Raw genomic sequence first — 26,077 nt, forward strand, 5'->3', positions numbered from 1 at the left:
TGTGGCGTGGGGATCCTCTTCTCTGATCCTGTCTAAAGGGCGTTCTATAAGTTTCCTGGATCTGTGTATCAACCTCTTGCTCTATGTTTGGAAAATTTTTTGCTATTACTTCCTTGAAGAGATTGTTGATCCCTTTGGTATCACTTTCTTTTCCCTCCTCTAATCCAATTATTCTTAGGTTAGCTCTCTTAAAATGGGCCCATATTTTTTCAATGTCAGATTCCTGCTGTTGGATATTTTTTTCTAGATTAGAAACTATGCGTTCATTTTTGGAATGATCATCTTCTAAGAGCGAGATTCTGTTCTCCATGTGGTCTAATCAGTTGTTTGTGCTTTGAATTGAGGCCTTTACTTCATTAATTGCATCCTTTATCTCTTTTTGGCTCTCTCTGAGTTCTTTTCGAAGCACCTCTATTATTTCTACAGTTATTTTCCTGATTTGATCTTCTAGAAATCTCTGATTTTCTGTTTTATCGGGTTCTGATGTTGTGGGGTTGTGGGCATTCATTGCTCCAGTGTTATTCCTCTTTCCCATGATTTAGGAAGTTTGTGCCTTCTCTGGGTTCTTCCCTTGGGTCACTATGACTTCACTTAAGGTGCTCTGGATCTCGAGTCTGTAGTATCTCAGACCCCACTACTCCTTTACTGGGTTGTATCACAGAGTCTCTGACCCAGGGAGTCGATAGAGGCTGCTTTAAACTATGGGGGGTGCCGGGTTGCACGTTCTCCTATGGTGTGATATCTCTGCCACCGCCACTCCCCCACTGGGTCAAGTCCCAGGAAGTACAGTACTGGGATTTCTCCTCTGTGGCCCGCAATTTGACTCACTCTTCTTGAGTTTGCAGATGTAGCTGTACTGGACTCATTGAATTTGCTGCTGCTGCTGCTGCCGGTGGCAATATGGTGCCGCTGCTATGCCCTCAGGCGTGAGGCTGGCTTATTTCTTCTTGGTTTTGAATTCCACTCTGAGTTCTTGCAGCGTTTGCTGAGCTCAGCCACTGGGAGCTTTAGATGTTCCCTGCGCTGAAAATTCCCGCCTGGCTGTTCCGCAGCGGCTCACCTCGGCTTGCTGTAGCTGTCCGGTGAATTCGCCGCTGCCGCGTCTTTGGGCGTGAGGCCGGTGTATCTCCTCTGTGGCTCTGAGCTCTGTTCTCAGTCCGCTTTCTCTCTGGAGCCTGGTGATTTTTTTTTTCTCTGATGATGGTGTTTTCTGGCTATGAAAGGCGCTGATTTTGTGGTAATGGAGATTGGTTGTTAGCGGGGCTCTTAAGCCCTGCTTTTCTTGGTCGCCATATTCCCGGACTCATCAAGAGTTTTAAGTAACAAGTAGGGTATGTTTTATTTCTTGTGTGGACTCACCTGTCTATGTTACAATGTTCGAATTACAGTTGGAACCCAGTGTTAAAACTTCAAGTATATTATAAATTTGTTGCCACATATTTTCTTTTCTTTGGAGATGAGGGTCGAACCTAAGGACATTCAACCTCCAAGCTACACCAATAAATTCCCCACCTTTTTTTGAAGCAGGGGCTTGCTAAGTTGCTGGGGGTCTTACTGTTTTGCTGAGGCTAGCCTCAAACCTATGAACTTCTTTTCCTAGCCTTCCATGTACTGGGATTACAGGTGTGTGCCACCACTCCTGGGTACTTGTTGCCACATATTTTCTATTAAATATAGGATGAAGTAGCATATCTCACTAAATATTTTTTAGAACTAAATCTGTGTTTATAAATTATTTTACAGCTTGAATATAGTAAACTAGTATTTTATGAGGTGGATTTTTTTGTTGCTGTACAACATAAACATAGGCAAATTTCTTTAAATTTCAATCTTAATTCTTTTCTGGATCTTAACATATTTTGTTTTTATTACCTTCTGTTTTTACCTTGCTGATTTTATGAAAAATCTTGAGACTTTTTATAAATTTAATTTTTTACTTTGTAGCATGTTTGGGAAAAGCAAATTTTAAACAATAATATGGCATTCAGATCTGACTCAAGGAAATCATTTAACTGAAATATAATAGTTCGAAGAAAAAGTAGGAACTGAATTAGTTTTAAAAGACTTTGAATTATTGTATACATAGTAAATAGATATAAAAGCTGGCAGTTTACATAATTGTAAAGTGTTTGTCTAAATTATAAAAGCTTCTATAGTCTGGTTCTCAGTTTGTCATTAATACTTTACTGAGAGCTAGATCACTCATTTCTCTTTTATACATTATGCTCCAAGGATATCATTTTATTACATGATTTTTCCAGTGTTATTTTTATATCTGATTAAGAAATTGTAGTAGGAATAAATTACAGTTTAAATTATATGTACTTGGGACATAATTTTCTAATTTTACTTTTAGGGTAACTGAATAGTGCATGAGATAATATTTAAAAATATTTGTCTGAGAGCCAGGCATGGTGGCGCATGCTTGTAATCCTAGTACTTGGTAAGCTGAGACAGGAGGATCACAAGGGTTCAGAGCCAGCTTCAGCTACCTAATGAGGTTCTCAGCAACTTAGTGAGACCCTGTTTCCAAGTAAAGTATAAATATATATATATATATATATATATATATATATATATATATATATATAAAATTTGTCTCATGCTTCACAAGAATACTTGGATATATTATCTTTTTTATTCTTGCTTATTTTTGTTCTTAGAGTTAACTTATACTTTTGGGTTATCTATCATTTTGTATTTTTCACATTTATATAAGAATTGAACTTTAAAAAAAATACATTAGGTTGAAGTCAACCACTTTCTGCAAGATTTCATTGATACATCTTTCATTGAAATGAATGTAATTTATTTAAAGTGACTATTCAGATTTCATGTCCTTGAACACACCCTTCTGAGAATCTAAAATAATAAGCTGTGTATCTGATTTTATTTTAGCTTAAGAAACAGTTGGGTGATAATGAAGCTATTACCCAAGAAATAGTTGGTTGTGCCCATTTGGAGAATTATGCTTTGAAAATGTTTTTGTATGCAGACAATGAGGATCGTGCTGGGAGATTTCACAAGTAAGTACAGGAGGAAGAAAATAAAAATTATTTCCTAAGTTTACTATATGGCCAGAATTATCTAGTTTTCAGTTGAACGCTTTCTATCTGACTATTGATTTAGATATGTATTTTTATTTTTTAATTGAAGAATCTCAGAATGATTTGGGGTTTCAAAGGTGTACCTTTCTTATTAGGAGAAAAATAAATTGCTGAAAGACCTAACCAGAACAAATATATTTTCTCAGCAAATTTACCCTACTTGGCCATTCTTCAACATTTAGCAGAATCTGAGGATTTTAGCAAAATCACAGCCTGGCGCAATGATGTTGATTTTAAAAATTCCCCGGGCTATTATTACAATAATATTTAAATGCAAAGTAATGCATTGTGGTTTGATATGCATTCAGATAATACTCTAAGTACATTTTCTAAAACCAAAACCATACAATGAAACCTCATTTAGTATATTTACTTGATTAGTAAATGTTGTTACATTCCTCTAATAGCATTAGAAAAGGAGTCCTATTGTGTTATTAAAATCAGTTTTTATGCTGGGCGTGATGGCGCACGCTTGTAATTCCCGCGCTTGGGAGGCAGAGACAGGAGGATCGCGCAGGTTCGAAGCCAGCCGCGCGTGCGCTGGTTTAGGAGACCCTGTTTCCAAATACAAATGTAAAAATAGGTCTGGGAGTGTAACCCCGAGGTAGAAGGGCTTCCAGGAACCCCAGTACCACCAAAAAAAAAAAAAAAAAAATCAGTTTTTATTTAAAGAATTAATTTCAGAGTAAATTTATAAATACTGGGATTTTTTTTCTTATAGTAATATGACTAATGCTAAATTTTAATGTGTTTCGTTTAAACTAGATGAATTTTTTTCTCTTCCAGAAACATGATCAAGTCTTTTTATACTGCAAGCCTTTTAATAGATGTCATAACAGTATTTGGAGAACTCACTGATGAAGTTAGTGTACATTTTTTATTGTCTTATTAGCTAAAGATGAGTAATGTTATTTATCAGTTTTATTATTGGATATATATTTAAAGCATCATATCCATCAGAAATGTAATGGAAAGCTAGGCATAGTGGCACATACCTGTAATCCCAGTATTTAATAAGAGGCCGAGACAGGAGGATTGTGTGTTCAGAGCTTCAGCAATGTAGTAATACTCTCAGCAACCTTGTAAGACCTTGTTTCAAAAGACAAAATATAAAAAGGGCTGGGGATGTTACTTGAAGGTAGAATGTCCCTGGGTTTAATCCCCAGTACTACATACACACAAAAGTAATGGAAACAAAGTATATAATTAAAAATTCATACTAACCACTTTAAAAGAGGAAAATGTTCAATAAATGGGATTGTATCAAATTAAAAAGCTTTTGAACAGCAAAGGAAACAAGAGTTTGGAGAGAAAGGCTAAAGAATGTGAGAAAGTCTTTGCCAGCTAATCCTCTGATAGAGAACTAATATCTTAAATATATATAGAACCCAAAAAACTTAACACCAAACACATTGCCTAATTAAAAAACGGGCACTTGAACTAAATAAATATTTCTTAAAAGAATAAATACAAATTTCCTACAGATATATGAAAAATGCTCAGCATCATTGGCATCAGGAAAATGCAAATTAAAACTACATTGAGATTTCATCTAATTCTAGTTAGAATGAAAATAAAATTATGTTAATAGTGTACTTTATTTTTGTACTAAATTACCTAATCCAGAACCTGTTTTACTCCTCATCACATGTATTGCTATTCTACTGGACAGCACAAGTTTAGGTTTTGACTTTGTTAACTGTTCATGTTATTAATCCATTTTGGTATTAAATTTCTATACCTCTATACCAGAGGCAAAGACTTTTTAGGATTGTTTTTTCCTATTTCATTTCAAATCAGAAATGTTATTGTTGATCGTTTATTTCTGATGTGAAATTCAAATGTCATGGGACTTGATATTTTAGAAGATAGCTCATATTCATCCTAGTAGCTTGCTCCTTATAATGACTCTAAGATAAGCAAAGCACGTAGTCATTTTATACATGAGCATGGTGAGGCTAAATGGCATTCCCATTGCTTTAAATTCACTGTGTTCATTGTAAACAGACTTCACAGTTGGCATGGAAAAGCTGTTTTCTGAAAGGGGAGATACTATCAAAATAGAGAGCATTACATGAATCTACTGCAGACTTGCTACGTTACTTTCAGGAGTATTGCTTTCTGTGATCGGATTCTTTCAAAATAACAACTCATAATAAAGTTCCAAACTAAAAATGCAATCTATGTATGAGATATTTGCATCTTTAAAGACAATCACATATCGAAACTACAAAAAATTTATTTTTGTTTATGTATAGAGTACCATCTAGTCTTAATGATTATAAGCAGGGAGTTTTGATAGCATTAAAGTTGTATAGGGCTGTGACAAATGCCACCTTTTGCATTTTGAAGGCCTTATGGATGCACAGGGTTTGGCCCCCTCTCCTTTCCTATCTCCTGTTATTACTGCCCTGTTATTTCTTTCTTGTTTATTTATATGAGGTACTATGCTATATGTTTGGGGGGTATAGAGGTGATATAGATATGACATTATAGAAAACTTTGAGTTGTTCATTAGGATTTCGGAGAGACCCAGAGAAGAATTCAGATTGAAAAGTAAGTCATAAACTAGATTACACCAACAACAGAAGGCCTGTAATTTACTAAAAACTGTTGGTGCAGTTTTTAGTAAAGAACTCTGCTTCAGGGCGCTTTATATGTTAAAAATCCGTGGACTGAGGGGGAAATGAGGTCATTCAGCAAAGAAGGAAGTACTTGATGAATGCCATGGACCTTGACCTTAGGTGAAAAGTGGAGAGTCTTACCTGTTGGGTTGTTTTCATTTTGAGAAAATGTTCAGACTTAAACTTTAAAATTTGAACTGTGAGTATGACATTCAAAAAGAAATCATACTTGGAAACAAATAGGCAAGAAATCAGCAAACTGGAGAAAATAATACAACTTATAAAAGTAAACAAACTCTTTAGGTTGGGTGATTTTGAAAGAGAGGAGAGGATGATCTGTAAATATTTGGGTACACATCTGTATTTAAAATGCAAAAGGGAAAAGGTGTATAAAGAAACACAGTGACAAAAGTGGATAGAAATTCAAGATACCCGAGAAGGTCATGATAAGGCAGAGGAGCAAATGAGTATGCCAAATGCTCACCTTGCCTTCTGGTTCTCTTACTTACAGAAGCTGCCTTTGCCCGTGTATCTCAGCCACACCAGGGCACATAGTACTTTGAAGCTATAACTGCTAAAAAACAGGGAACCCAGATAATAGGTGAAGTAATAGACATAGGGAAAAAAAAGTTTTAAAAGTCAAGTGAGTGATAGGTTCTTTTCACTGAAGGGATACATAAATACCACACATAAAGAAATATATGATTTATCTGTATTTCAGAAGAAACATCTAGATTTATATTTAGGTACTCTTTAAAAAAATAGCATCCCTAGTTATTTGAACATTATAACTGGGCAAAGACTAAATGAGGCCAGTGTAAAAGTTTCAAGAGAAGTTCAGGATGATATGATGGGATTTCCGTAGATATAGTGGTTAATAAAGAATACTAAAGATAAAGGAAACATTTTCCTAAAGCAGCTGCCTCTTCTTTTTCTTCCATCTCATTACCTAGTATGCTATCTAAGCACTTCAGCCCTGCACCGACATTAGCATGAAGTAGGAAATAACATCTTTGTTAATGGATAAAGGATTTCACATAGCTGGAGGGGATTGCAGTGATATGGAAAATATAATAAACATACTAAAGCCAGAGTGGATAGGGAAGTCCCTGTGGTCATAAAATTTGAGGTTTATTTTGGTGCCTTAATGTAAATCTTGCATATTTAAGTTAGAAAATGCATAGGTGCAGAGTTAAATATGTAATGACATAGGTGCTTTTCACTAACTCATATACATTAGTTGTAGTATGCAAATTTTATACTTTCAGCAAAAGTTGTTTTATCAAAATATATAAATTGCTTGAAATACATTACTGACTTTTTATATCAATTGTGGTAAAGTGATCTTAATCATACATGATTAGAGAATTGATTTTTGTTATGAGATGAGGTTAACTAAATCTATAAAGTCAGCCTTCAAGGAAAGTATAGTGGTAAAACTGTCCATAGGCTGTCAGCACATCCTGAAGCCAAACAGTGTGATCAGCTTTGTTTCAATTTTGGGTTTTAATTTTAGTTTTTGTTTTGTTTTTTGTTCCATTTTTCATTTCTAGAAATGGAGTTTTCTTAGAGTGATTATTGAAATCTAGTTCTTTAAAAAATGATGGTTTAAGCTGGGTGTGGTGGCGCACGCTTGTAATCCCCACGTTTGGGAGGCAGAGACAGGAGGATCGCACAGGTTCAAAGCCAGCCGTGCGCGCTGGCTTAGGAAACCCTGTTTCCAAATAAAAAAATATATAAAATAGGTCTGGGAGTGTAGCCCGGAGGTTGAAGGGCTTCCAGGAACCCCAGTACCACCAAAAATAAATAAATAAATAAATAAATAATAACAACAACAAATAAAAAATAAAAATGATGGTTTAAAATGTCAGTAATTTTAAATTATGTGCCCACTTGCATGCAATAGGGATGTCATTTTGCCATCTCTTGTGTATATGGATAAAAAAGACATCAGCTGCATCGACCCTCTTTCATCATTCTCTAGTATAAATGTAAGGCTTATATTTACTGGTTATTTAAGTACTAGGTACCTAAAATAAAACACAAATTAGTATAACATTTCTTATTTGAAAAACAATGTTAAGTGTTTCGTTGTTTCACCATTGGCTTATGCACATGTATTCACTTAGTCAGTGGTAGTATTTCCATTAATGAACCTAAGTTTCCTCCTCCCCTACCCTTAGATCTCCTCCCAGGCTCTACTATGATTTCTCCTCCATTAGCTGGAGACCCTCTTGTATCACAATTACTTCCTATTCTGCACAAATTTGGGAAAATATATGACCTTTCACTTTTTGTGATTGGCTAATCTCACTTAACATAATGTCTCTAGGTCTTTCCATCTTCTTGCAAATGACAGAATTTTGTTCTTTATTGCTGAGTAGAATTCCATTGTGTGTATTTTCCTTATTCATCTGTTGATGGGCACATAGGTTGGTTGCATTATTTGGCTATTGTAAATTGTGCTGCTATGAACATGGGTGCCGCATATATTACTGTAGTTCACTGGTTTCAACCCCTTTAGAAAGATATCCAGGAGTGGTGTAGCCAAATCAATGGTAGATCCATTCCCAGTTTTTTTTGTTTGTTTGTTTGTTTTTTTTTGTTTTTTTTTTTTTTTTTTTTTTTGCTTGCGTGTCTGGGAATGGAACTCGGGCATTCAACCCCGGAGCTACATCCCCTGCCCTATTTTTATAATTTATTTTGAAACAGGGTCTCACTAAGTTGTGGAGGGCCTAAGTAGCTGAGGCTGTCCATGAACCGTGATCCTCCAGTTTCAGCCTCCCAAATGCCTGGATTACAAGTGTGCGCCACCACGCCTGGCTTCATTCCCAGTTTCCTAGGGAATCTCCATGCTGATATCTATAGTGGCTGAAATAGTTTGCAGTCCCACCAACATTGTAGAATTTCTATTTCCCTACATCCTCTTCAGCACATTGTTATTTGACTTCCTGATGATTGCCATTCTGATTTGGTTAGATGGAATCTCAACATAATTTTGATTTGCATCTCCCTGATTGTTAATGATGTTAAACATGTTTTCATGTACCTGTTGATCATTAGTATCTCTTCTTTTGTGAAGTGTCTATTCAGTTCACTTGCCCATTTCTTGATTGGGTTATTTGTGGGTTGTTTTTTTTTTTTTTTTTTTTTAGTGTAAAGTGTTTTAAGTTCTTTGTATATTCTTGATATGAGTCCTCTGTTAGAGGGATAGCTGGCAAAGATTTTCTCCCTTAAGTGGCATTATAAAGTGCTGAAAAAGAGTTAGGCATGGTGGTACATGCCTTTAATCCCAGTACTTGGGAAATTGAGACAGGAGGATCATGGGTTGGAGAAAACCCTCAGCAACGTAGCAAGACATTCAGCAACCTAGCAAGGCCCTGTTTTAAAACAAAATCAGTTTTAAAAAGGGGCCAAGGGTATAGCTCTGAGATAGAATTTCTCTGGGTTCAATTCCCAATATCACAAATAAATAAAGTTCTGGGGGGAAAAGTTCTCTCAACTCAAATTTTTTTTCTGTACTTGGCTTGGGGGTACACACTTGTAATCCCAGTACATGGAAAAGTCAGAATTTCAGGATCTCGGCCAGCCTCAGCTGCTTAGTGAAGCTCTCCACAACTTAGTGGGACCATTTCAAAAAATAAAGAATAAAAAATAGGACTGAGGATGTAGCTAGGAGGTAGAATGCCCCTGGCTTCAATCTGCAATATGGCAATAAATAAATAAATAAATCTAACAGTTTTTTACTTCAAAGAATGAAGATTAGAGTGAAAGACATGCTCAAGCAAATTGATAGCAGATCTATAGTAAAAATCTAAACAACAGCATATAATAATGTAAGTAAATATAAATAACTATACCCTTTCTTCATTTCTTTAAAAGCTATGTAAGTAAAAAATTTTTATTATACAAATATTTTTGGTAAACCCAGAGAAAGGCAGGAAAGGGAGGGAAAGGGAAACAAAAATAGATGGGATTAATATAAAACAAGTAACAAACTTCAGGCCTGATATAACTATGTCAATAGATACTACTTGTATAATTGAACTAACACTATAATATACAAGTAGGGATTTTCAAATTGAATGAAAAGAGAAATAAGCTTTAGATGTTTATTGTTTATGAGCCCCTCTTCAAAGACAGGTGTTTTGAAAGGAAAGATGTGGAAAAAGATATCCAGTGTAGATATTAAGTAAACAAAATCCCACATGACAATATTAGGCAAATTTTTCTTTTGCAAATGTCAAGTATTTAATGTTGAGATTTATAAAACTATGCCTGTTTTCTAACTCATTGGGGACATGAACCAGATAAGCACATAGGCCATAATATTATTATTTTCTCACTCCACTTTAGTTATGTAAAAAGATACTTTTTATTTTTTTTATTTTTTATTGGTGCATTGTAGTCATACCTCTTAATGGGATAAAAGATTTGTGGAGACATACTTGCATACATCACCCAATTAGCCCTTACCAGATCCCCACCCCATTCCCTCCCTCCTTCCCATGCTTGGCTTAGTGATTGACTTTGATATGTTTGTTTAAGTACATCCTGTGCTTTAGAGAGTTTCCCTCTCCTCCCCTCCCATCCCCTCAATTAGGTGACCTTATTTGCTCCTCTATAGGATCTCCTTCTTCATCTAGAGTTCCTCCTATTACCCCTTTCTCCCTAGCTTTTGCTAATTAGGGAAAGCAACCGATTTCTTATTTTTCATGACTGACTAATCTTACTTAGCATAATGTCCTCTATTTCCCTGTAAATAATATAAATGTGTTTTTCTTTATGGCTGTGTAAAATTCCATTGCATACATATCCCACAGTTTTGATTGGTGCATTTTAATTATATATCAATAAGATGCAGAATGACAGAACCATACGTGTGTGTTTCCTCTGGATCTCCCTCCCCACTTCCACTCCATTGATAATATTTACATTAATACAGATAACTTCATGCATGAACAAGGATTACTTGAATTGTTTCCATCATCAGATCTCCCCTTTCTCCTCTTTACCTTCCTCCCCAAACTCTTTTCTTTCACTCTATGTTTTTCCTCATGTATCTGAAATTCTCTTTGTTCCTAGTTTCTTTTTGGCTTCCACATATTTGTGAAAACATATGACCCTTCACTTTCTGTGTCTGGCTAATCTTACTTAGCATAATATTCTTGAGTTCAATCCATTTTCTTGCAATTGATGTGATTGTATTTTGTATGACTGAGTAAAATTCCATTGTATGTATACACCATATTTCATAATAATTTGTCTGCTGATGGACACCTAAGCTGGTTCTGTAGTTTGGCTCTAGTGAATTGTGCTGCTATAAACATGAAAATACATGTACCCCTACATTAACATGACTTTAGTTCCTTTGCCTAAGATCTCTGGGAGTGAAATGGCTGGGTCATATGGTAGCTTCATTCCTGGTCTTTCAAAGGAACCTCCATACTAATCTGGCTATACTAGTTTACAGTCCTACCAGCAGTATATAAGGATTTCTATTTATACTTGCTATACTTGCCAGCATTTATTATTGTTTGTATTCCTTTTTTTTTTTTTTTTTTTTTTCAGTACTGGGGATGATACCCAGGGGCATTCTGCCTCTGAGATATACCCCCAGCCCTAATATGTTTTTATTCTTTATTTTGAAACTGGGTCTCCCTGAGTTGCAAAGAGCCTCATTAAGTAGCTGGGATTACAAGCATGTGCCACCATGCCTGGCTATTGTTGTTTGTATTCTTGATGATTACCATTCTAACTAGAGTTAGATAGAATCTCTATGTCATTTTGATTTGTTTCTCTGGTTACTAATGATAATGGACATTTTTCATATATTTATTGGCCATCAGTAGTAGTTCTTTTGAGAAATGTCCATTCAGAGCCATTGCTCATTTTTATTGGAATTTTTTTAGTATCAAGCTTTTTAAATTCTTTATACAATCTAGGTAGTAATCCTCTGTCAGAGGAGTGGCTGATGAAGATTTTTTCCCATTAAGGTTCCTGAAGGTTTCCTTTGCTTCATGGAAGCTTTTTAATTTGATGTTGTCCCATTTATTGATATTTGTTTGTATTTCCTGAGCTTTGAAGGTCTTATTGAGGAAATACCTACAGGTGCTTACATGCTTGACAGTTGTCCTATGTATAACCCCTTCTTGCAGTTGCCAGGTCTCTGGTCTAATTTCTAGATTTTCTATTTATCCTGAGTTGACTCTTATGGAGAGTGAGAGGTGGGGGGTTTAATTCCATTCTTCTACAAATGGTTAACAGTGTTCCCTGTATCATTTGTTGAAAGGCTAGCTATTCTCCATCTTATTATTGGTCTCTTTGTCAAAGATCAAGTGAAGATAGATGATACTAGAAATGAAATAGGACATTTCACAATAATAAAAGGGTTAGTTCTAGTGTGTCTGTACCTAGTAATAAGAGTTTCAAATTATATTAAACAAACATTGACAGAAATATAAGAAAAATTCTTATTACTGGGAGTTTTATCTTACCTCTCCATACATGGATAGAATAAGTAGTTTAAAAATCAGTAAATTAACTAATCTGAATAAAGGCCAGTCACATCAAATGTGTCTAGAATGTGGAAAAATAAGAGCTTTCATATGTTGCTTGGTGGAAATGTTAGATATTATAACTACTTTGGGAAATGATTTGGCAGATTTTTGTAAAGCTAAACATACTCCTACCCATTTACCCAGCATTTCCTTTTCTGGTGTTTATCCAAGAGAAATGAAAACATGTGTTCAGAAAAAGACTTGTTCAGGAGTGCTCATAGCATATTTATTCATAATAGTCCAGATCTGGAAACAACCCAGTTGTCTGCAGCAGGAAAACTGATAAACAAATTGCAATGTTAGTCCTATATAAAAAAGGAACTGACTATTGGTAAAGCCTTCAAAATGGATAAATCTTACAAACTACCTGAGCAAGAGACAAAGAATATAGGAATATAGTCTGTATGATTCCCTTCGTATAATGTACCACAATACATATTCTAGTTAAAAATAAAAGTTTTATCTTTTTCTGTGATAAGGAATTTGATCTGGAAAGGAATATAAAGGAACTCTCTGGGGAGCTAGAAATTATACTTATTGATAGGAATGTGTTTTACAGAGACATGTATTTTTTTGGCAAAACATCAAATAATACAAGATTTATTCATCTCAAGGTATATCAGTTTCACTCAAAAAAAAAAGAAAGAAAGAAAGATACACACAGGTGTGGGATATCTTGGTAAGGGTTGACAATTCTAAATCTACTTACTACGTACTCTGGGACTGAACAAATGAATATGTTGAGGGAGATAGGTTTCTAACTTTGAGAGACATTAACAGAATGAGATGGGAACTTACTAGGTTGTGTTGTGTTGAGTTGAAATTAAAAGAATCATTGATTCATGCTCTTGAATATATTAAACATGTATATGTGTACATACCAAAGAAATATGCAAAACATAGTTATTTTTATCTTTACACTGAGAAGACTTAGGTGCACCAATGTAGTAATAGCAGTGAGCACCCTTCACATGTGACTTTGCATTCTAAAAACCAATTTTCTACAATTTTAATATTTTAAATAGAAAGGATAGTAATGGATGATAACTCGTTGAATATGAATCTAAAAACATCGGTTGTAATTCTGCCAAAAGTGCATGAGGTGAATGTAATCATGAAGAAACAATCATACAAATGGAAATTGATAGACGTTTTACAATTTTTTTTAATGTCAATGTCTTTCATTTAAATAATATGATTTGGGGTACAGTTTTAGTCTCCTTGATTTTAAGGGTTGTTTCATGAAATTCTGGTTGTTTTGAAATATGTAACACTATGAAAATGTTGAATAAGTCCCAGGACCTAAGGAGTTTCAGCAAAGTAAAAGAAAAAGTCGAGAGACCTTGATAACCAAGAAACTAAGTGCAAAGAGGGTTCTAGGCAGGAGAAATGATCAGCTCTCCATGCTGATAGGACTAAGGAAGATGACCTAAGATTGGATTTAGCAATACAGAGGCAATCCTGAACCTTGACCAAACCAGTTGCAGTGGATGGTAGGGATAAAACCAAGTAGGCTGGACTCAAGGGAAAATCATAGAGGAAAGATAGAAGTATCTTATATAAAATATTATCCAGCAAAGTGACTGTTACACTACTGGAAAATAATGTATATTAGGTTTTACATGGTTTGGGCCAGTATTTTTTGTTTTGTTTTTACTATACCCTCATTTCATTCATTCTTAAATGTGCTAAATTTAAGAACACCTGACCTATCCTATGGCTAATGTTTTCTCTATTTATCCTTAAGAGTAGCAAGTGCAAATGAATGAAGAATTAAATAAAAATGTTTATACTACTGCTGACTCTAATAAGTAAAATTTGCAGTTGTCAGTGGTTCTTACAATCTAGTTAAAAAACAGGAACTGAGGGGCCAGGGACAAAAGTAAAAGTTCTTTTTGTAATTCCTGTTTCCCAGAAAGGATGTCTAGTCAGCCAAAAAGAGTTAACAGATTTCAAAAATATTGACATCTTGAAATTTTCCTTTTAAAATATTGCATACTACTTAGCACTGTATTTAAAGAAAATAGCATTTTAAACACATTGATTTTAAGGTACTACTATCAGAAATTTTGCTAAATATTATTCATGTCAACTTGCCCAAGTGAAGATATTTTGAAAACTGAAACAAAAATCAAACTATAGCTTTATCTGCTTTGGGGAAAAAATTATTTGTGCTTACTATGACAAACTTTTCACCTTAAACTAAGGGTTTTTCTCTTAAGCTTCATATACTAATGAAATAGCACAAAGTAGTTTAAACTTCTCTACCCTTTTGATACTGTGAAATTAGAAATGAAAGAATCTTCTAAGTCCATTGAAATACAAGCTTCCTTCTAAATCTTCAAAAAATGAATAAATTATTCTAGAGCAGGGGAGATTTGTCCTATGTTTGAAGATTGTCAAAGCAAACAGTTTAAACTTTCCTAAGCAATTTATTTAAATGGTTTTGAAATGATCCTCTTTGTATCTTCCAAAATATATTCTACATTAAGATGTTAAGTAGCTGACCTAATAAAGCCCATTTTTCCTTATTCCTTATATTCCCATCTGAATTGCATATTGCAGTATGTTATTTGTAGGCTACTAAGGCAGTCATGAATTGAATTGGTCATGAGTTGGCTTTACTGCTAAATAGAGTGACCGTGGATAAATCAGTTTGCTTTTATAGTGGCAGTTCTTCATCTCTCAATAATGAGGTAGTAAGAACCTAGAAGAAAGTGATGAAGATATATTACAGGACTGCTAAGTTTTGAATAAGTGTTCCCTAAGGGTTCATATGTTCAGTCCCCAGGATCCTGCTATTAGGAACTGGTGTAGCCTGTAGGGGTCGGGCTTTGTGGGAACTACTTGGGTCCTTGGGGGTCGCCTGTGAAGGGGACTGTGGTTCCCTGATGAGTTCTGTCTCTCCTCTCCTATGCACTTCCACCCTGATGCTATCTCACCACAGGTCCAGAACAATGGGACCAACTGGAGCCCAAATACCTGTTTGTGAGTTATTTATCTCAGGTATTTTGTTATAATGGCATAAAGCTTATTAACATAATAAAGTCCTTAAGACAGGTATCACATTTAAGGCAGGCAGTTACTGTCGGGCTCTCATATTGGGCTCTAATGTCCTTGCCTGACTCATTCATCCTCTTATGCTCAGCACTTGCATGGTGCCTGGCTGGAGTTAGAGGTAAGTAACTGTTGACTTACTGGGAGGCTCCTTGGGAATTAATATTTGAGCTGAGTCTTGAGGAAAAGGAGACTTTGGGCTGAAAAGAAAACCATGTCAGATAAAGGAGAATGTGTGTATGAGAGAAGACTACAGATTGAAAGTCCTGTCCAGATTGAAGAAAATAGCAAGAAATAAGACTGAAGCGTCAACAATGTGGAGGGCCTTGGATTTTAGATTAAACTCTATTTACACTGAGCTTGTCCTATAATGTAAGGGCCTTAGTTAAAGTAAAATGTGACCTGCCTACACCTCAAGGTTATTTTGATAACCATTTAAGAACAAAATGTATTTATGTGCTTTCTAACCTGTAGACTACTACCAACATGTCCAAGACTTTAATCTTGCTTTGGATTTAACTTACTTACCACCTAACTGAATATGTATCCTCTTTCTGCCCATGTCAAATTGATTTCTTCATCTTCATTATTCAGACATTTCCCTTATTTCTGCCTTTCTGGCTTTGCTTATACTTTTTCCTCTTCCCAGAGTAGTCTTACCACTTCTTTGTGCCTTTTCACATCATGATGGAAAGCCAAACTAAAATATTGTTTCCTTTACCAGTTATCAACTACTCCAAATATTTATTGTAAGAAACAAGTGTAAGATGGGTGTGGTGGCACACACTTGTAATCCAGTACACGGGAAGCATAGAAGATCACAGGTTCAAGGCCAGCCTCAGCAACTTAATGAGGTCTTCTGAACTCAATGAGAGCCTGTTTCCAAATAAAAGAAAATAGGGTTGGGGGTGTAGCTCAGAGGTAGGGTGCCCCTTGATTCAATCATAAGTATCATACACACATACAAAAAAAAAAAATTTTCTATTTCCTACATATTATATTTTACAGTAATATTTTATGTTTTAATTCTGTACCATAGTAAGTTGATTAGCTCCCTAAGAAAGGAAGTAATTATTCATTTATTTTGGATTTCCCATGTTAAAGGTCTTAATAAGAAGTATTATTGAGCCTCCCAAAATTTTGAGGTTAAAAATACATATCTTTGGTTTTTCCCCAGAAGGACATTTTAAAACACAAAAATGTAAGAAAACTAATTACCTTCATTTTTTATTACTAAAGTATAAGATTATAATGAACACTATAGAAGAATATCATTTTGCAAGTACTGAATTCAAGTAGACATGCAAACCTAAAGATTCTTAAGTTTGATAAAATGTAGCATTTGTAGACCTTCAATTGCAGTTGTTCAGGATCTTGAAAAATTAAAGATAATGTGAATAAGGCAGTTCTTTAGTGTTTTTGTTTTTGTTTGTGTTTGCTAAGATGAAAAGGAGTCACTATGATAATGCTGTCTCTATGGGTCAAAAACAGTCGAACACTGGAAATTTTCAATTGTTCAATTTAACTATATAATAACCTTAATTGAACTTCCTAATACCATTAGTTCATTACATACCACAGAAATTATACTCCATTACACTATCATACTCCATTAAACTATTGAAATTATATAGAAATAATACTTCATTACACTATTGAACTTCCTAATGCCAATAGCTCATTATGTACCAGAGAAATTTTACTTCATTACACTATCACAGAAGTAATAAATCTGTACTTTGAGCTGAATAACATCATCTAGAAACTAACCTTCATATGTTAGAGATGTGTATAATTCAACTACTATGTGTTGGAACAAAAGGTGTAGACCCTGCTTTTTTTTTTTTTTTTTTTTTTGGTGGTGGTGGTGGTGGTACTGGGGGTGGAACCCAGAGGCTTTCTACCTCTGGGCTATACTCCCAGACCTCTTTTATATTTTATTTGAAAACAGGGTCTCAATAAGTTGCTGAGAGCCTCACTAAGTAGCGAGGCTGGTTTTGAACCTGTGTGATCCTCCTGTCTCAGCTTCCTAAGCTCAGGGATTACAAGCGTGTGCCACCACGCCCGGCCTAGCTAGACTCTGCTTTTAATAAGCTTATTTTCTAAGATATGTGAGTGTGTTTGGGGTAGGAGGGAATATGTTATAAACATACATGTAAAGATGTAATTATAAATTAGGATAGATATCAGAGAAAAGGTGTAAGATTACCAAGACATCTAGGATGGGTAGGTCAGGAAAACCTGTTAAATTCGATCTACCATATGAAAAATAAGTTAGTAAGGGCGAATTAGCCTGTAAGAAAAAAGGGGGACAGGAGAGAACAGGTTGTGTGAGCTATGGCCTGTGTAGAAATCTCAAAATGTGCCCACTGAGCTGGATGGTAGTGAGTGAACGAGATAGGGACATTGAGGGGAGGCTGGACAGGGAAGTCAGGTAAAGTAGATTCTTGTGTCCCAGGTTAGAGTTTTTTTTATATTTTAAGTGCATCAGATACCACTCAAAAGATTGACATGAAAGGTCTTATATTCTAGAAAGATCAGTCCTAGTACTAGATTTTAAAAAATATATTGTGGGAAGCCACACATGGTGGCACACACTTGTAATCCCAGCATTTGGGAGGCCTAGACAGGAGGATCACAACTCACTACAGCTTCAGCTACTTAGTGAGGCTTTTTGCAACTCATTGAGACCCTGTTTCAAAATAAAGAAAAAAAAAATAGGGCTAGGATTGTCGCTTGGGGATAGAATGCCCCTGGGTTCCATCCCCAATACTACAAATATATATCATATATATATGATATATATATATATATGATATATATATATATCATATATACATATATGATATATATATATATATATATATATATATATATATATAGTGGGGGCCATAGGACAAGTGTATGAGTAAGGAGACAGATTAGGGGAATGTTGCAGAGAAAAGGGGAAATGAAGAACAGTTCAGGGTAGGTCCCATAAGCAAAATCAACCTACTTCCCAGAGAATTAAATGAGGTAGTTAGGGACAGGATAGGTAAGAGGATGTAAAAAATGAGTCCTGCACATTTCTAACCTGAGAAAATGAAATTCCCTGGGAGAGGAGAGGTTAGAGGAAATAAAGAGAACAGTTTGAACAGATCAATTTAGTTTTATGTATGACATCCAAGGGGAAATGTAACATAGTTGGTTGATTTAAAAATAATAATGATAACAGGCACATTGCATATGCCTGTAATTCTAGTACTTAAGAGGCTGAGAAAGAAGGATTGCAGATTTGAGGCCCGTGTATAGTAATGTAGCAAGATCGTATTTCAAAATAAAAAATTGAAAGGGGTAGGGAGTGGGGAAGGGGCATAGTTCAGAGGTAGAATGTCCCTCTACCTTAAGAATTATAAGGATACCAATAGTATTTAATTCCATGAGAATGAGTATAGAGAGAAAATAGGCTATTTGAGAGGAGTCCTGTGCTTATAGAATAGAAACCTGATAGAATAATAAGTGAGGATAGCCCCGTATTAGATAATACATGGCAATACATAATAAATGGCAGTGTAGAGAGGAGAAAGGATGAATACAGCGTGAAGGGGGCTGCTTCTATTAGGCTTATGAAATTATTACCAAATAAAGGTGGGCCCAGCATTTCCAGATATTCCATTTTTAAATAGAGAAAAATATGAATTTCTATAACTTTAACAGTGCCTCAGGATATTTAGTTTCAATAAGGGGCTGAATAGCCACAGATGGCTGGAAGAAAACCAGGAGAATAAAGAGTCACAAAATAAGGGTTGGAGGATGTTTCACAGCAGTTGGAGTGGCCCAGCTTTGGTATGCTGACGAGAGGTTTGTAAGGTGAGGCTTGAAAAGTGTCCCTTGGGGCTGCCCCTGGGGAGGCCGTGTGAGTGACATTAGCTAGGGCAGTTCTTCTCTAGGGAGGAACAGGCTGCCTGTGGGCTCCCCGCCATTGAAAGGCGTGGGCATACTCAACCTTTCTGGCCTTTGGTGTGACTAGGAAACATGAGCTAAATGGAAGAAAAAGGAAAGGTGCCCATCCCCAAGCAAATTAAGTGGTGAAGAAGTAAAGACTTTAAATGAGGACAGTTCTTTTGTTAAGTTTGTGGTAAAGTGAAACAAAACACAGTCAGACCTAGAAGAAAATGGAAATCAAAGTATGGAACTTAGGAAAGAACAGTCAGTTAGTAGGTTCTTCAGTGATTATTTTAGTTCCTCATATAGCAACACAATTAGGTATTATTTTCTCCTCTTTGGACTGAGGTTATGAGATTCAAAGCTGTTACATACGATGAAAAGTTGTTCACCTGACTATCAATCTAATGTTTGTTCTAACCATTATGTCATGTTAGTTTTTTCTTTTTATATATTTGTATAGATCTGTAATTAAAAATAGTTAAATATATTGTTGCTGTCTTTTATATTTAATCTTAAAATTCCAGTTAGCCTATTCCTTCGTTGTGCATAGAGTTGCGCACTTTGCTGGAGGACATTCCCATGTTTCCTTTGCAGACTCTGAGAATTGGGCATGCTCTATGATGAAGATAGCTTCCCCTGGAGTCTGTCCAACCCTAGACAGTTGGTAATATTTTGGAAAATTAAGTTTTATCTTAGAAATATAACCTGTTGTAAATGCTAATTTTTACTTATTTTGATCATATGTTAATATAAAGATGCTCTCTTTTAGAATGTGAAACACAGAAAGTATGCAAGGTGGAAGGCAACATATATTCATAATTGTTTAAAGAATGGGGAGACTCCTCAAGCAGGTCCTGTTGGAATTGATGAAGATAATGGTATGTATTAATTTGTCCTAAATAAAATAATAGAGTAGAATAATCAGTATTGTTCTCTAGAGTACTCAAAATTTTTGGAAAAAAACAGTACTATCTTGTTTCTATCAGATTCAAAATCCATGAAATTATGTATAAAATCATAAACTTAGGGAGGGTGAGAGATTCAAGCCAAACTGCTGTAAGGTTTGTTCGCGTCAGCGTAGTGGCTTGGCTCTTCTCTACATGTAATCGGATTTCATTTCTGCATAGAAAAGGCAGTTCGTTTATAATTTAGAAAATGTTTACAAACCACAAAGACCATTCTACTATTTTTTTATATATCTACTTGAAGAGTGTGTGTGTGTGTGTGTGTGAGCAGGAGTTCAGGGAGGTGTAAGTAATATATATTATGAAGTTGAAGAATTTTAGAGTATATAAAAAAAGTGAATTTGTTATTTCTACTATATTCCCCATCTTCTTAGATCCTACTAAAGCTCAAATAAGTAAACATTACTTTTAATTTTTCATCTTTATAGAGATTACTTTCATGAGTTCATAAGCAAATAGGAATATAATGTTTATCTGTACTTTGTTTTTTACACAATTGGTAAGACACATACTGTTTTGCACCTGGCTATTTTTTTTTTAACTTTATGTATGCAGGAAAATGTCATCATTCTGGTGAATTTTATAAAACTTAATTATGAAAAGGATGAAGATATTATTTCTCTTGGCCGAAGTTAATGTATGATGGAAAAGTGCTTTTCTCTTATTTTTTTTTTTTGCTGATAGGATATCAATAAAAATAAACTATTAGTTTCTTAACAACCACCATTCTCTGAATTGGGAAAATTCTAAATGAGCCTTTCATTTTGTTATGTAACTTTTAGGTAACTGTGAAGTTGATCATCACAGGGGTCAGTATACTTTCTTAAGGATCAGATAGAAAATATTTTTAAGCTTGTGGACCACACAGTCCCTACTGAAACTGTTCACCCCCTCTGCTATTGTTCAACAGTGGCAATAAACAGTATGTAAATGATTAAACATGGTTGTGTTCCTGTAAAACCTTACTTTCAAAAGCAGGCAGCCAGCCACTTGTTAGAGCCAGCCATTGACCAGAGTTGGCCAACTCCAATCTAATTCATCTTTATGTCTGTTATTATAGTGAATTTTATTAAAAGATTCCTAATACTGAACCAACTTTTTATTTTGCACTAAACACATTTTGTCATGATTCTTTTTTTTCTTTTTATACTGATCGACTCAGTTCTCTACTTAATACTATGTCATCGAGAACTTTGAATTGGTATTCATAACTAAAATTGTCCTACAGTTTTCTTTTTTGATATCAAAGTTATGCTTCCTAAGTAAAATTTGAAAAGTTTTTGTCTTTTTCTAGGCTTTGGAATAGATTAAATAGCCTTGAAATTGTCTACTCCTTAAGTGCTTCCTGGAAATCTTTTGTGAAACCAACTGGCATGCCAGACACTTGTAATCTCAGTACTTGAGAGGCTGAGACAGGAGATTGCAGGTTTACAGCCAGCCTCAGCAACTTATCAAGGCCTTCCACAACTTGGTGGAACCTTGTTTTTTTTTTTTTTTTTTTTTATTTTGTGGGAGGGGTGCTGGGGATTGAACCCAAGGGCATTTTACCTCTGACCTATACCCCTAGCTTGCTTGCTTGCTTGCTTGCTTGCTTGATTGATTGATTGATTGATTGATTGACTGATTGATTGATTTAGAAACAAAGTCTCACTAAGTTGCAGAGGGCCTTACCTAGTTGATGAGGCTGGCCATAAATGTGCAATCCTCCTGTTTCAGCTTTCCATGGACTGCAATTACAAGGGTGGGCTACCACACTCAGTGGGACCTTGTTTCAAAATAATAAAATAAAGCAAATAGGACTGGGGGTATAGCTTAGAGGTAGAATACCTCTGGAAATAAATAATATACATACATACATACATACATACATACATACATACATACATACATACATACTGTTGTCCCTAGTAGTAAGGATGGCTCTTTAGTACTATTCCTTTATACACATTTGTCTTCTTAGTTTTCTTTTTCTTAATCAGTTCCTAGTAAATTAATGTGCACTGATGAAATAAGGGAGAGTTTACTTCTTTTAGGTCATTTTAGTGATTTCTGTATATGTGCACAGTCTATATCACTTAAGAATTAAGTAAGCCAGGCATAGTGATGCATGTCTATAATCCTAGCTACTCAGGAAGCTGAGGCAGGAGGACTGCAAGTTCAAGGCAAGCCTGAGCAACTGAGTGAGACACTTTCTCAAAATGAAAAAGAAAAGGACAAGGGACATAGCTCTGTGTTATAATGCCCTTGGATTCAATCCCTAGTACAAAAACAGAATGAGTACATGGTACCTAAGCACACCAAAAAAATGCTAAAACCTTAAAATCATTAGGGAAAACAAAACCCCACAGCAGTGTACCCCACTCACCCACTGGAATCTGTAGCTAACATCTTAGGAGCTGATAGCACTGAGTGCTAGAAAGAATGCTGATCATCTGAAGCTCTGCTATATTGAAAAGAAAAGAGAAAGAATTATATAAAACTAAACATATAGTTAGTATGTATAATTAGGCCTAACAGTCCCGCTTCTAGTTATTTACCCAAGAGAAATGCAAATCTTCACACAAAGACTTGTATATAAATGTTTGTACCAGTTTTATTTGTAGTTGCCCAATCTAGAAATAGTCCAGATGTCATCAGTTTGTGAATAAACCAACAAAGTATGGATGGTCCTTACAGTCCAGTACGAAACAATTAGTCAGTGAATTGCTGACATGCAACAATATGGATTAACCTCAAAGGCCAAACACCACAAGCTACCTATTGTATAATTGTGTTTATGTAACATTCTGAAAAAAGCATTGGTCTGTTTGGAATAGATGTTGCTCACGAAATTGAGGTAATGGCCTACCCTTTAAAACTAAAGAAGGATAGGAGAGTTTGCAGCTGAATAGCTTTATAGCTTCCTTTTGTCTCTGTTCTAGACAGAATTTTCATCAATGTGACCCAAACATCTGACTTGCAAAACTTAAAGAAGGAAGGATTTTATTTGCTCACAGTTGTGAGTATTTTAGCCCATGTTAGGCTAGGTCGCAGCTGCAGAGAGCTCAGGGCATGGCAGAGGAAGAGTAGTCACTCTTAGCTCATGGTAGCAGGGACCAGAGAGAGAAACACTGCAGCAGGCCAGCCCAGGAAAGACATTACCCCTGGCCAGATCCCCAGGGATTCATCTCCAGTCGTATCCCCGCTCCAGCATGAGGCTTTAGAGGCCATCTTAAGTCCAAACCATATAGTTTCTTCCAGGCTTCTTCAGTCCTTGTTGACTATGTTTTTACTGCTATAAGTTCATTTTTGTTCCTGGCATCTGCCAAGATGGGAATCAAGTTCATGAGTTGTACCCATGATCTTTATTAAATGGTTGTTTGGCCTTGCCCTTTGTGTTGTCCCTAAAACCACCTTTCTAATGTCTAACAATATGAACAGACCTAAGAATTTTTTCCAAGTCTCCCAATCCTGGTTTAGTCTGACTTTTCTGTGTTTATTCATTTAATTATACCAGTTAGACTTATGAATTTATATTCAGTTATTGTAATTTATTATTGCCATTCTTTATTATGATGGTCAGATTGTCTCAAATTCAGAAGTTTTTCCAAACTGTCTTCTGGCTCCTTCTTAAATGTTTCATTCATTTTTGAAGATTTGTATTTCCGTGCTGTCTAATAATTCACAATACTTCAAGTACATCTAGTTCTTTCATTGACCCAGCACTAGAATCAGCCTTTCTCTAAAGATTTTTAAGTACTTTTTAGAGGAGAGTGATATTTAGAAACCGAGACCTGGGCCCTAAGATTCTACAAAGTATATCATTGATAAAGATAGATCAAGAATACAAATTATACATTATAATATAGTCCATCATTCTTCAACACTTAAGATTACTGATATCCTGTTAGCTTCAAATCATTCATCTATTTATGTCTGAAAAATATAAATGATAAGAATCAGAGTCTTTGACTCATGGACCACTGTAAAAAGCAAACATACAGTTTTGTGTTTTCATAGTTTTTTATTTGTTGATGTTTCTTTTTTACATAAAACATTTAAATAAGATTTGCTTGTCTTCAAAGTATAATTCACTGACTTTTGCTACATACCCCTCTCTAAATGGAAAATATTTCTATCACTTCCCCAAATCACCTTATACTTGTTCCCAGTCTACTCCTACCTTGAGAAGCAGCTGTACTTTATTTAGCCATATTTTAGTATGGTACCTTTGCCAAAAATTTAATTACACACACAAATGGGATTCTATTTCTGGACTCTATTCAGTTACATTGACAAATATTTTTTTGGCAGAGGGCACTCTCTCTCCACTGCTGCTGTTTTATAGCAAATCGTGTGGCCAAATAGTACAAGTTCTTCAGCTCTTCTTTTTCAATATTGTCTTAGTTGTTATAATTCCTTTTAGCTTTCACATAAATTTTAGAATCCGAATTTTATTTCTATTAAAAATCTACTGGGATTATGATCATTATTGTATTGAATTTATAGATCAGTTTAAAGCATTGCTATCTTAATTTGAGTCATTTAATACATGGACATAATATATCTTTCCATTTATTAAAGCCTTTTCAATTTCCTTCCAGCAGTACTTTTTGTTTTGTCTTGTTTTGTTTTTTGGAGTAGAAGTTTTATACATCTTACAATATATTTAAGTATTTTTCTTCTCTGTACTTGGAGTTTACTTTGCTATTGCTTTAGCTTCTTAAGGAGAAAACAGCTTTCATGCTTTAGCCTTTTTTTTGCTAATAAAAGTATTGAAATGTATAGATATCCCACTAAATACTGGTTTAGTGCCATCCCATAAACTTTTATTACATTTAGTTCTATATATTTCTAATTTCCTTTGTAATTCTTCTTTGAGTAATGTATTATTTAGGGTATACTAATTTTTAATTTCAAAATATTGAGGGTATTTTAGATTTCTTATTGATTTCTTCTTCATTTCCATTTTTGTCAGAGAACATACTTTGTAAGATTTCAGTATTTCAGAGATAATCAAGATTATTTCATGACTCAGCATACAAGCTGTGTTAATGAATGTTTCATGTGCAGTTGAAAATGTAGTCTGCAGTTATTGGTTATGGTATATTGTGAATGTAAAACAATGAACAGTCTTAAAATCTCCAACTATGGAAATTTTACTAGTTTTCTCAGTTTTATTTCATTTGAAGCTCTTTTATTAGCCACATGTTCTTTATAAACTACTTATTATTGTGAAATATCCCATTGCGTCTCATCAGTATTCCTTGTCTTGAGTTCAGGTTGCCTGATATTAATATTAGTTACCACAGTTTTTATCTGCTTCGTGTTTGTCAATCTGGTGACCTTTTTATTATTAGGAAATATCCTGCTGTATCTCTGCTAATATTTCTATTTTATTCCTGGTTTTTATTCATTTCTTTTGTTATTTTTGTTTTATGTTACTAAAATTAGTTATTTCTGATTTTGTTTGCTTGTATCTATTTTCATCCATTTAGTTTAAATATACCTGATTCTATTTACTTAACATGAATGCTCTGAAAAAAGAATATAAGGATTTCCAAGTTTCCCAACACTGAACTTCAAATAGTGTTTAGTCCATTTAAATTCAATGTAATTGCTGTTGCTGCAGTAGATTGAAGCCTACTTTTTTTTTGCCTATTTTCCGAATTATTGGGTTTTTTGTTTTTATTTTTTACTTTCTTCCTTTCTTCTACTTTTTCTCCAGCAAGTTATTTCTCTTAACTCTAATATAATGGCTATAACTAGATGGAAGCATATTCTTTTTGCCGTTTCTTTCCGAGGTTTTGCTTTCTGATTTTTTGTTCTCTTAAAACTTTTTCTCCAGCAAATTATGA

The 26,077-nt window shown here is 34.9% G+C and overlaps 1 protein-coding gene across 2 annotated transcripts in view; it reads left to right on the forward strand.

The window, feature by feature from the left end:
* The window catches only part of VTA1 (vesicle trafficking 1), a gene marked incomplete at both ends in the record, with an annotated part of 73,099 nt that overhangs the window by 28,097 nt on the left and 18,925 nt on the right, over positions 1-26,077 (forward strand). For both annotated transcript variants that reach the window (XM_080700637.1, XM_080700638.1), the window contains 3 exons: positions 2,899-3,026; positions 3,894-3,969; positions 20,045-20,153. In XM_080700637.1, coding sequence (XP_080556763.1) covers positions 2,899-3,026; positions 3,894-3,969; positions 20,045-20,153 — 313 coding nt within the window. The remainder of the gene's footprint in view (positions 1-2,898; positions 3,027-3,893; positions 3,970-20,044; positions 20,154-26,077) is intronic.

Source organism: Muscardinus avellanarius, assembly GCF_963383645.1.
Source record: "Muscardinus avellanarius genome assembly, chromosome: 8".
NCBI lineage: Eukaryota > Metazoa > Chordata > Mammalia > Rodentia > Gliridae > Muscardinus > Muscardinus avellanarius.